The 13,298-nt window shown below is 43.2% G+C and overlaps 1 protein-coding gene across 2 annotated transcripts in view; it reads right to left on the minus strand.

Moving 5' to 3' along the window:
* The window catches only part of KIAA1671 (KIAA1671 ortholog), a 33,361-nt gene extending 20,269 nt beyond the window's left edge, over positions 1–13,092 (minus strand). The window contains exons 1-4 of one of the 2 annotated variants that reach the window (XM_065739022.1): positions 11,443–13,092; positions 10,864–10,960; positions 7,007–9,733; positions 6,586–6,711 (exon numbers count right to left, since the gene is read on the minus strand). In XM_065739022.1, the coding sequence (XP_065595094.1) occupies positions 6,586–6,711; positions 7,007–9,733; positions 10,864–10,960; positions 11,443–13,049 (4,557 nt within the window). In that variant the 5' untranslated portion in view covers positions 13,050–13,092. Of the gene's footprint in view, positions 1–2,295; positions 2,503–6,585; positions 6,712–7,006; positions 9,734–10,863; positions 10,961–11,442 lie in introns of those variants that run through there. The other variant, XM_065739024.1, reaches the window with a different exon arrangement.
* Positions 13,093–13,298: the final 206 nt, after the last annotated feature.

Genomic DNA, 13,298 nt, shown 5'->3' on the forward strand with positions numbered 1-13,298 from the left:
TTTCTGGGCAAGTCAGATCCAAAGACGTCTTGTATCAGCTGCAGCAAAGCTTCTCACCAGCTGTAAAAGGGAGGATGAATACACCATGTACCCTGGAAAACACTCAAATATCATCAATATAGCTCAGGTCACTGAGCGACTGGCATTTGAATACATGATTACAATAAACAGCCAATTAAAGATGATGAGCAGATCGGTGCTAGGAAAAAGGTATATGACAGAACAGAGAAGGAAATGACGATGTGATGAATACTGAGAGCAATGACTCAGCCCCCACACTTCAGCTGTGGATGTACAGACCATGGCAACGTGCTGGTGAGGAAGCCCTGCTCCTCCCCTGCTCCAAGAGGCATCGCTTCATCTGACCAAACCAGACCCTTACATCATCAGTCAGGAGCCTCTGCATTCCTGAACTGCCATTGCAAAGATTCATAAAGCCTTATACAGCCATCTGCAAGGCTCCATTGACTCTCCTAGCTTTTATCCCCCTTTATTTACTTTCACCTAGCGGGTACAGTTGAAAGAATAGTTCTCAGAAACTTCTGTTAGTCCATCTGCTGCCACCAAGAAGCACAATGTTTGCTCCTCCCCCAGGAACTTGGCTTCTCAGCAACCCCTGATCCGATGTTATGCATCACAAGTAAAGGGGACACAACCCTAAAGGGAAGAGCCATGGTATCTCAGAGTGCTGCAGCATGCTGCAGTAACGGTGTCAACAGTCCTGGTTTGATAAGCTTGCTTATCTCCTTGCTATTACAGCTCTCATTGAATTAATGGATGGAACACTATGGCCCATCAAGGCATTCTGCCCCCAACACAGACTGCTTCTCAGGAACACTGAGCTCTCACCCCAAGCACCATGCTGACGTCTTGGTGACCACTGACCGCTTCCCATGTGCTCAGGCTGACCACAGACGTTCCTGTGCTCAAAAAAAACCCACCACCAAGATGTTATTTTGAAAGCTTTCCTACACGTCACAGCAATAAGTGCCCTATTTAAAGGTGAGGAGAGGCAACAGCATGTAGTTAGCCAGTGGTTGGCACTCAGCATGTCCAACACCACTACTGTGCAGGACAGCAACATACATGACAGAAGAGATGTAATCTACCAATAACTCCCAGCAGTAGCTTTAAAAATGGATTTTCATGATAATGTTCTTTAATTAAGAGCTGTATCTTCTCCAGGTCTACCTAATGAATATCTTAGCTGCCCAAGATGGATTAAATAACACAAAGCTTGACAACTAACCCTGACATCTCTGGTTACTCCTGATACAGAGAGAACTGATAATTATCTCCTTTGCAGCCTTCACACACACACACACACACAAAAAGTGAATGCTGTGCTTTCCCCTTAAAACTTCTTAATACTTATATAAGTTTATATAATTCTATGAATATCACACTTATTCTCCAAGAGTCTTTTGCAACACTGAGAGGTATACAGTAACGCTTATGGAATATTTCCAGGTCTCTAAAAGACCACATTATACAGTCTGAAATGCCCGAAGAGTTCCACGTTCCACAATACTACAGCTTCCCAAAGACTTTACAGTAGAAAATCTCATCTCACTGCCAATTGAAGCACATACACAGCAAGGCTTGGAAAAAATTAAAGAAACTAAAGCGTGACATTGGACCTAGTACCTATTGGACCTAGTATCTGTTCATGAAGGCTTACAGAAATTCATTTCATCTCTTCAAATGTGACTCTGTGTGACAAAGTGAAGCCCCCTGTGCAGTGGCAACCCACCCAGCATGCAGGGAAAGCAGCACGCTAAAAGGAGCTTGTCACTCAAGAGGGGCCTCAGAGCTGTTCAAAGAGGAAGTGCACGCTGAGAAAGAGAAACCTACCAAAACAGTCACATTAGAAATTGTGAAAATACACAATTCTGACGCTGTTAGCACCGGCTGCTTCACTCACACAGCCAGCAGCAGCCCTGGTTGCAGCAGGGAAAGGGAAGCTCTGGGAAGCAGAGCCCAAGGGTTGCTCCTGAGCAACGGGAAAGGATGTTGCGAGTGTGCAGTATGCAGAACTACAACTCTTAGACACAAACAAGGAAGAAATTCCAGGCAGAGCATTTTTCAGAAGCACCTCTAAGCAGTCCACAGCCTCCTCGTTTTAAGCTGGCATGAAAGACAAAGCAGCCTGTTGCATCAAATAAACCTCAAGATCAGAGAGACCATGAAAGAACAAAGCAACACCACTGCTGCCTACGAACTACCTTGCGACTTTTGCTAACAGCTCAAAACAGCCCAGCCCTGAAGTGTGACGGCACCGAAGAATCCACTTACCCACAAATACTGCAAGAACTTCAACAAACGCGGGCAGTAGTAATACTCCATTCTTCCACGGGGCTCAGCTAACGCTGAACCATCGCTGCCTGGGCCGGGCTGCCCGCGCTCCCCTCCTCCAGCAGGAGCCAGGAGCACACCCACACACTTAAAGGCAGCGCGCCTCACCAGCGACACTATCTGCACCCGCATCGCCAGCTGAGCTCTGCGCCTTTAACAGATGCTGGGGCTACTTATGGGCAGCGCTGAGCTCCCACGTGACTTCCCCACTTGTGATTGAGCATCTCGGAGTTTGCCCATCTCGTTAATCCGCGGTCTAGATCGCGAGCTGACCTTATTTGTTCTCTAATGTGCAAGGGGAAAAAAAGTACAGATGTGAAAGAAAAGCTGCTTTTAATATAAAAATGCCTTGCGTCTATTTCTTCTCGGCCACAGAAATGTGGGTTGTTGGTTTTTTTTTTGTTTTTTTCTTATAAATATATATATAGGGCTGGAGTGCTCCCAAGAAAGCAATATTACCAAAAAAGGAAAAAGCCTGGAGAAGTGAGGCTGCCACCCAGCACCCATCATCCCCAGGGCTGCTGGAGTAGGAAACCAGGGTGGTCGGAGTTTGGTGGAAAGCACCACTGGGGACACAGCACTACGAGCTGCTTCTGCTTCCTCCAAGCCATACCCTCAGGTTTTTCTTCTAGGCTGACTCAGTTTTCAGGCTAGCAGAACAATCTACACACGACTGGTTTCTGGTTTCCATCTGGAGAGGAGCTCCCAGAGGCTTTACACTATCAGAAGACAAGAGAGCCTGCTTTTTGCTGGGCACAGTGGAGCGGCTGTGGGCAGGCTTGGGTGCACTGGTGAGGTAGGATGGGCCCCCACTACCCTTCATCCGTGCATGTTTATAAAATATTTACCTTCTTTTGCAATTCTGTTTTAAAAGTCAGATCATGATTTTTGTAAACCATTCCCACCCACACATCAGCCCCAAATAACTGTGTTTGTGTATCGCTGCACTATGGATACCAGATTGTCTCACCAAAGAAAAAATGAAGATGAAAATAAAATGATAAATCAGATTAAAGAACCAGAGGCTTTGGAAGCTGCCGCGCTCACCCCAGTTCCAGTATCAAGCACTTTGCTTTTAACCATACATACGTTGGTTTTAAGCCACAGCTGCACCCAGGTTGTCACTTCATCATCATAGAAGGGTTTCAGCCAGAAGAGACATCTGGTCCCCCCTTCTGCAGGGCACAGGGACACCCACAGCTCCACCAGTGCTCACAGCCCCATCCCCTGACCATGAGTGTCCTCAGGATCGGGGCACCACCAACTCCCTGGGCCCCTGCTGTGCCAATGCCTCAATGTCCTCAGTGCAAAAGCTTCTTCCTTACATCCAACCTAAATCTCCTTTCTTTGAGTTCAAAATCATTTCCCCTTGTCCTGTCGCACAGACCCTGCACAAGAGTCTGTCCCCTTCCTTCTTATAGCTGAGACAATGGCACAGGACCTCCAGGTCCCCCAGCCCCAGAGCTGAGCACCTCCTCCTGCCCAGGACCCACATGGCACATTCCTCACGTTTTACCTCCCAGGACTCCTATCAGCCCTGATGACTGAATCAGACACCGAGGTTTCTGACCCAACGTCAGAATTAGAGACCTGTGTCAGCTGAGATGGAACAAGTGATGAAAGATACCACTTGAAAACGTCTTCCATGATTCACATGGCTCACCACAGCACACTGCAGCTATGGGATCGAGCTGTGGGTGCCCCTGTGCACTGCAGGGGAGTGGGATCAGATGGCCCTTTTGGATCCCTTCCAACTCAAATCATTCTGTGATTCTGTGTCAGAATGCCTTATAGTGCTAAGCTACAACTTCTACTATTTATAACACATTCAGTCACTAGGTAAAAAAAATAATAGGAAAAATTACAATCAAGGTTAGCTAAGAGCACGAGTTGACCAAACCATTTATTTCACAGTGGGGAAAATAGAGAGAGATAAAGTACAGTCTAGAGCTTTAAATCCTAGGATTTTTATATTTCTTCCCGCACTGATTTTATAGCAGAAATTAAGTTCTCAAGTTCATTCCTAATGAATAAATCACCAAGAAAGCGTTGCTTTCTCTACTGCAGGAAAGCAGGTAGAACAAGGCTGTAGGCTGATGAAAAGGACAACTGTTGTGACCCTAAGCCTCCACTAATAAATTTTCCATTAGGGAAAATTCATTCTCCCAAAGAGCAGTCAGGCATTGGCACAGGCTGCCCAGGGAGATGGTGGGGTTACCATCCTTGGAGGTGCTCAAGGAACATGGAGATGTGCCACTGAGGGATACGGCCCATGGTCATGGTGGGGATGGGTTGATGCTTGGACTGGATGACCTCAGAGGTCTTCTCCAACCTTAATGATTCTGTGATTCTAAGAGTGAGCATGGGTTGGACTCCGTGATCTCAGAGGTCTTTTCCAATCTTAATGATTATGTTCTAATCCTCAAGAAACAGGAAAAACCAAAAGATTCACACAGAGGAGCACAGACATGGCACTAAAAAACATGACCTAATGACAGCACTCAGGAGGAGGTCAGCTCAATGGCTGCACTTGATTTTGAACCTAGATTTTCCAGCACAGTGACTCTAGGATTCCATTCCTCCACCAGAGGGAAGCATTACAACATATAAACAGCAGAAGTCCTCTTCCTCCAGATGAGCACAAGGCATTATTGGCCTCAGTGCTCTGCTCCACAGCCTCCTGCAACATCTGTGTGGGGCTCTGGGCCACATGAAGAGCAAGTGAGCTCTGTTACCCCAAAACTACTTCTGACAGCAGTTTTCTCCCTCATGTTCTACCTCGTCAACAGCTCTCTTTGCATATTTGCACTACAAAAAGGTGACACAGTAACTCTAAGGGACTGGATGACAACTACCAAGTCTATAAGCAATCCAGACTTCCCACTCATGTTTAGTCAATCTGAATCCAATGCCAAGAATGAGAAAGACAAGTGGATATCAGTCCTCTGTACCTCCTGTGAGGTTTTAAGCCTAGAATCATAACAGTATGTGCTTGTTTCCAAAGCTTTTGTTGGGAAACTTTTTTGCAAAGCCAATATAGACTGTCAAAAGTCGTTGTGTCAAATTTTCTTTTCCTCCAGTAGCACATAATATAAGCCCACCAGCACTTTCTCTCCTCAGCTGCAGCAACAGCAGCATGAGCAATTACAAAAAGCTCTGAAGTGAGCAATGCATCCTGTCGCCACACGAGTGTGCTGGCAGCCCAAGAGGATGGATGAGGATTGACCTTGGGACAAGGAATAGTGGCATCTTTCTGTCATCTTCTCTACAAAAATAGAACAAATTTTGAGAAGATGCAGGACAGACAGATTTTCTAAATCTATGAAGATGTGCTTTTAGAATTATAAGAGTGCACTCTGAAGTAGCTGCAGGATCGATTCTAGTGCGCCAGAACTGGTTTTATGCACAAGGTTAGAGAAGAAACAAAAACACAGCACCTGCAATGAACCAGAGCCAGTCCTTCGAGTAAGGAAGGATTTCATTGAGAGCATCACCACCTTCCATAAAATGAGAGTTCTGTGTTACTGATATGCTATTTAAATCCCTTGTTTTCCACAGAACACACTGACGTTTCATTAATTTTCCAACTTTTGAAAGATACAGATCTTTACTCTGCATTTCAGAACATTGGGAGATAGGACATTAAATGTGTCCTCAAATCAAGTGCATGTGTGGGCTAACATCATGAGGTCCTGCAATTTAGGATAATATTACCCAACAACTGAAGAGGGAATTTACCACACTAAGACAAAAATTGGACTACTGAGAAAAGTAAGCTGTGATTACTCTTGTAATTAGTTGTCTATTGCCTACAGAATGAAAATTAAACCCATAATTTTTCAGACTACGATACAGTTCTATTTGTCCACAAGGATTTCCAGAAAAGATCTCAATCACCAATTTTCATTATCTAAGCTGAGAAAAGCAAGCAGCTTAATGATCTAGTCCCACGCCTCAAGAGTTCAGGATGAAAAATCTCTGTTTAGAAAGAAGCATAAACAAGCTGTACAGTTAATGCTTTATGTTTGGAGACCTGGCATAGACCAGAGCGGTGGAAGTGTTCCCTACTAGTTAAACCACAGGAAGAACATCTGCTCCTCCTGCTAATAAGGCACATGCTCTCCTTCACAGCTATTTGCATAACAGTGAAAACAGCTCCGAATGGAGCAAGCCAGGCTGCATCTCCATTCTCTCTCCCCTAACCCAAGGACCTCCTCCAAAATGACATACCGTTCCGCTCTCCGTCCTCCTGTCTTTGTAAAAAAAGCTGTGACTTCTTCTCTGAGTAGAAACGAATGAAAATTCTCTTCCATCTGTTTTTTCTGAACTCTGCTTGGTCCACTCTCTCCTAGGAGCCTGTTAAAATAAAGGTATAGGCATCACTAAAAATACATACGTAGGCGTATATAAAACATCCTTTGAAACTACAAAATGGAAAAACATTGTACCCATCAGCACCCAAGTGGCTGTGCATTCAGGCATTAACCTGTCACTGTTAGGGAAACTACCTGCAGTTCCCTAACATTGACACCAGCACTGAAGTTTCAGGAACAAATGAGGGGAATTCAATAACCTGATATGTACGTATCAAAATCTCTCCCTGGCTTTCATTTTTAGTTACAGGAAGCAGTTAGATACCATTTGGCAATACCTTTTTATCCTCATGGAAGAAAGATTCTGACTGAGATGAGACCTTGGTTTTCCACTCATTATCCACGCTCTCTGGTGGGAAGCTCTGCCTGGAGCGGTATAGGTCCTTTCTTCCCCTTACTTCATGCACAAGTGGCACACTGTCTTTTCCTTGGCGACTCTTTTCTGAATAGGAGCGTCTCAATTCTGGGGGTGCACTTCCTAAGCCAGACGTGTAGCTCTTCCAATCTTTTGTTTTACTTTTCACGTTGGAAGAGTCATTGGCACAGGTCACCTTACTCGCACCACCTCTGTCCTTTGTTACAGAGCTTCTTGCTACACTTTTGCTCCAGTCACCTTCCAGAGTCACGTCTGAGAGCTGTTCTTTCATGAACACCTTCTTCTGTAATAACCCATCGTTGGCCTTTAAGGACAACCTGGAAGCAAAATTAACTTCCAATTTTTGGTCCACACCAATCACATGTACAGGCTGTACCTTGTCAATCACAACTTGTGAACTTTGGTTCCTGGAAGTTAAGTTCACATCTTGATCATCATCAATGATGAATGTTTTCTTCGCAGTGAACTCCACAGGAGAATTGACAAACTTATCTGGAAACAAGCAGCTCGGATTTTCCCAGGGAGGAGGACTTAACTGTTTTCCGTCTTTGGACTTCTGTTTATCAGACTCGAGCCCGTGGGAATCCAATTTCTCTTTGCTTTTTTCATTTGGAATCAATTTCTCTGGCCTCTTGCACTCTTCCACACACTCACTCTGTTTGTTACTAACAGCATGGTGATCTGACCCCTTCCACTCTTTCCATGTATAGGAAGAAGTCACCCTGTCTGGCACGTTCCTTTTGTTCTTTGATTTGTTCCTAACAAATAAACTATGCTCCTCGGAGGCCTTGTCTTGAATACTACTGCCCTTCACCGATTCTTCTTTATATTCTGCCATAAGGGCATCAATATCAAGAACCTGGGGTCTGTAACCATCCTCAGCCTTCCTTCCAGATACACCATAACTGCTTTCACTGCTCTTCCGCATGACTACTTCACCATCTTTGTGTGGCTGTGCAAAATGCAGGGTGGACTGGGGTTCATGGTAAGAGGACACCTTTCCTCTGCTGCTTTTGAGATCGGTTTGAGCCATATTTTCCCATTCCTGTTTTAATAGGAAAGCATCAACATCTATAATTTTCTCTTTCGACTGATCCAGACCTTTTTCATAACACTTCTGGTTATCCTTTCCAGATACATGAAAATTACCAGATGCAATGTTTTTGGAAGATGCATTATCTTTATCCTCCCCTTTTACCCAATCCTTTTTAACGTACACTTCTCGTGACTCTTCTCTACAATCCGTACTCACTATGCTTTTATCTGCTTTGGACCTACCAGAAAAAACAGGATCCACATTAACTGTTCCTCCCTCGCTTGAGCTAGAAATTTTCTCACTTACACTTGTGCTAGCAGTACCAACAAAGCTTTTCTCTCTTTTGATACCGGGAATTTGATAAGTCACTGCAAAATACGTTGCCTTTGGTTCAAAGGTAGAACTCTGATTTTTCAAGTACTCAGCAGAACTGCCAGGAGCAGTGTGGTTTGCCTCGTTTCCCTCCAACCGCTCTTTGATATTTCTCTTTTTAAGTGAACCTTCTTCCAATTGCAATGAATCTGTTCGACTCAGCCTTTTTGAATTCTCAGGCATCAGCCAGCTGATTTCCTCTGTCTTGACAGAACCATGAGGCAAGGTTTTCCTTCTCCACCTTTCAGAAATCTTCATCTCAGAAATGCTACTTTTAGTTCTCCTGACCCTTTCTTCTGAATCTATCGCTCTGATTTTTTCTCTGTTTTCAGGAGCAGTACTATGTAAGCCTAAGTCTTGGTCCAGGCTTCTCCTCACAGCAAAAGCTCTAGATTCCTCTTTCACATCAGGATGGGGGCTACTGGAAGATTTACATAACTTCCCACTTAGAAGCACTGAAGATGAATGGACCTGATGTTTATTTATACTGGTTGAGACAACTTCATGACCAAAGCTGGTTCCAGATTCATAGTCTATTCCTCCTTGTCTAAAACTGCTTTTCTCAGAAGAGCACTTCATCAGATTAGACCTCCCTGTTTCATCAATGGAAGAGTCTTCACTCTTTTCTGATTTAATTTCAGCATGTAGCTTGCTTGTTTTCTCATTTATTCCAGAGCATTTACTTCTGCTTGTAGAGTAAGGTATTTTCTCAGCTATTAATACTGGATCAGTTTCAGTTTTACCCAAGTCTTTTTTCTGTTCAGATAAAGTGCATTCACTGGAGAAGAAATCATTAGGATCCCTAGAAGCAGACTTGCTTGGAAAAGCTTCTCCCACCCACGAACGCCTGGTATGCCCCAAGGTCACCGCACTGGGCTTCACTTCGAGCTCACCACTTGTTTTCGGTGGCAAAGCAGTTCCAGGAAGGTCATCAGCAACATTGTGCCTTTGAACGTTATGGTCAAACATGGTGGCTCGGACAGTTTTAAAGCAGGTTTTTTCTGTCACTGTGGTTGGTTTTAATCTTTTTTCAAGGCTGCTTGTGAATGAGTTTTCGCTTTGATGAGAAAAATGTTGGCCTTCTTCGGGGAAGCTCCCCTTTGTCTCTGTCTGATCTGTTCTGTTGGTTATTTTTAAAACCTGCCGTGATTTCCAAGGGTTCCCAGCAGCATGTGCTTCAGTGGAATCTGAGCTATGAGCAAGCATTGTCATCTCCTTGCTCTGGAACAAGAAAAAAAACAACAGTTGTGACTGTCACACACCTTTAGATAAAATGACACATACTTATTCCTACTACACAGCCTTTGAGACACCAGTAATCTAAGCAGCAATGTGTGGCACCAGCCTGAATTACCTCACAGCTTAATTTTCACCACCACGTCCTGCAAGGGTGCAATCATTTGTTCAAGTTAAAAATTATAACATTTAGAATTAATTTAAAGGTCTTAGAAAAAAAAAAAAAAAACAACACCACCACCACAACACTGAAGAAATTGAGAATGATTTTTAAATCTCATCTGTACTTCTCCAGGCAGAGCAGGGGAATGTTTTTAATGCTACTTCATTGTCCAATTCTGAAAACAGCACTTCCGTTAATGGAAGATTTTCCTTTTAAGGTGAATTTATCTCCTCTAAAAGGAAATTAATCTATGGCAATTTTTTAATCAAGCTGTGAGTTTCTTTATCACACACACTCCTGACTTAATCCTACATAGGAAAAAAAACACGCAGCCAAAAGAACTCGTAAGAAATATGCTCAAAACAACATTAAATCTCCAGCGCCATGAAGTGTCAGCAGAGAAGTTGTTTTGAAATGCCAAAGTGCTCCTTAGAAACAAGGACAGACGAACAGCTTTTACAGCACTGTGCTGTCTGTACAGTATTCCATGGTCAAAACTTATAAAATAAACATCATTTAGGAGACTGATAAGAAACACACAGCATGTAATAAGGAATTGTGACTCAGATGTGGAAATTTGCTCATGCTATCCTTATGGAAAACAAAGGATAATTGCCATGTGGAACCACAACAGCTGTTGTCTACATACATTAAAAGTTCCATTAAAGTAGTATACTAAATATGTTTTACTTTATACCACTGCATGCCTTTAACAGCATACACACTTAGCTTTTTAAAACCTCAACACCGACACCATCCACACATACTTCAGCAGTGCATCTCCATCCAGTGTCTAAAGATAGACTTACACAAGTAAACCTATTAGGATTATGCCATTCCTAATACTCCTGATGCCCATTTTAAAGTCATTGATTGGTAAAGATGCCTGGGCTGCAGAGGCTCTTTGCACTCCAAAGTAAAGCCTAACTGAAGGCTGATTCCATTTTCTTACTTTTTGATGTTCTTGTGTTTCGCTCCCAGAGCCATTCCTAATTTCAGCAGCTTTCTCAGGCTTCACTTCACTGGTTGATGATGTTGGACTTGAAAACCTAAGACACAAAAGGGTCCGTTCAGTTCTTTCAGATCCACTTAGTTAACATTTACACTTTCTACCAAAGCAGCCCAATGATACATCATCTTATCTGAAAAAGAAATCACCCAGAAAGTATTTATTAGAGAGGAAACATTGCTACTTCATGCCACAACTAATCGTATTCAGTGATTTTACTGGGTCTAGACCAAAGGACTAACAATTTTTCAAGAAGCAGTGTAACTCTAAGACTTTTGAGATGCATGATAATGCAAATTAGTAAAAGAAAAAAAAGTTATTAATGTTCTCATGCCTCAGTTATATTTATTTTCCATATTTCCATCCCAGTGCTGGAAGGGATCCTTGAAGGCCACCTGGTTCCACTGCCTGCAATGCACAGGGACATCCAGATCAGGCTGCTCAGGGCCTGATCCAGCCTGACCTTGAATTATGGAAAACAGTGAAGTCAAGAGAACTAAGCAGGACTTTTCTGAAACCTACATCTTTGTCAGGTCTGCAGAAAGTGGTCGCGACTGAAGTGATCTGCGTAGATTTCCTGGCTTAGCATCAGTGCTTTCTGTTGTCAGTTCTTTGATTCTCTGCTGGATGTTCACGCACTTGTTTTCCCTCTCAGCAGTTGATGGGACAGCCTCTGAATCTACAGAGGTAGTGGGATTTTCTGACATGAACAAACTGATGTGTTTTTTAACGCTACCTCTTACAATACTGTTTTCCTTTTCTGAGGAAGCTGCAGGGCTTTCACAGCTGAGAAACACACACGTTTCCTTTTGATCCAACCTCTTCCCTTCCCTGCTTGTTCTGCTTTCACCAGTGGTTTCAAAGGCTCTCTCAGAACTATGCAAGTTAGTCACTACACCTGGTTTTGTCTCAGTTTGCTCAATTTCAGATTTATGCTTGGTTTCCCATGTGTGTTTTCCTTTATTTAGGATGCCAATGTCCTGACTACTGCATTTCAAATTTGTTTTTGAAGAGCTGCTTCTATTAAATTCAATTTCTTCACTTTTTGGCCGCATTTCAGACTGATCATGGCTGCTCACATCAGTAAAAGAAGTTACTGATACGCTCTCCTTGCTCTCATGGGATGAGCAAGTCTTCTTGCTCGAAGAAAAGTCTTTAAGTTCAAATTTAGCTGTCAGGTCCATGGACAAAGGCCTTGGTTTCCTAACCCAAGATTTCTCTGTAGGAGACTTTTCCTCAGAAGCTTCCACAGTACGCTGCTTTTGATCTCTCAGAGACTCCAGAAAAATAGCAGATACTGGTCTAGGTTTTGGCCTTTGCTGCACATCTATAGATATATCAACTTTATTGTTTATGTTATTTGCATCAGCATTGTTTTTATCCCCTGGAACATCTTCAGTAGCATCTTTCCTTTCTCCAGCTTTGAGGGAGTTCCAGGCAACTGGTCGAAGACTGGAGGAAAGTGATATCTGCCTGTGAAGAGACCCTTCAGGATTCCTGGACGTCTCAGGCGAAGGCTGAGTTGGTTTCTCCAGCTTCACACTGCACTGAGGCTCTTTTGTCTGCAGAGTACTCAACACTCTGTGGTCATCAGCAGCCCTTTTTCCTTGGGCCAGGCTTACCTTTGACTGCTCTGTGCCCGCCGTCTCAAAAAGAATGACAGTATTTGCATTGTGACCACTGTAGTATGTCATGTTTGTGACAACTTCGCTGCCAGCCTTGCTTTCATTTCCAATTACTTTTTGATCTACTAACGGAGGAACATTTCCACCTGATACCTTAGCAGATGGTTCTTCAGAAGGCTTTCTAATAAGACTGCTCGATCTGAACGCTGTAATAGGGGCTTTTACATTTGCAAAAGTATCTGAAGGCGTATCTTTAGAGAAAGGTTTGGGGAAGAGTCTTGGCCTTGATCCCAGAGACGGCATTGTTGCAGATCTCAAAGTGCTCCCAAATTTGTTCTTCTCTTCAAGTGTTAGTGATGCTGAAGGCTCCTTTGTTTTTCTGCTTACATCTGAAAGCACGCTTACATACACTCGCTGTGATTTATCTTCACTTCTGATCTCATTTAAGTCAGGTACTGTCGTCAAAGACGCCAAAGTAGAATTTATTTCAACTCTTGTTGCCATAGTTGTAATTACACATTCAACAGAACTGAAAAATTCCAACAAAGAAGAATCTGCAAGGAAAGAAAACACAAGCATTGCTGTAGAGTCAGCACAAACATCAAACAAGTTTATTCTAACTGTAATTCAGGAGGTAGCTAAGCTCAAATTAAGGCGTGGTTCAGATACGCATGTGCATCACAGAACAAAAAGCTCACTTCTCTTAAAAAAAATAAACAGCAAAACACACCATTATTCATCACTTAGGCCCAA

Source organism: Cyrtonyx montezumae, unplaced genomic scaffold, assembly GCF_038088225.1.
Source record: "Cyrtonyx montezumae isolate F1298 unplaced genomic scaffold, pur_monq_1.0 scaffold_23, whole genome shotgun sequence".
In the NCBI taxonomy this organism is placed as follows: domain Eukaryota; kingdom Metazoa; phylum Chordata; class Aves; order Galliformes; family Odontophoridae; genus Cyrtonyx; species Cyrtonyx montezumae.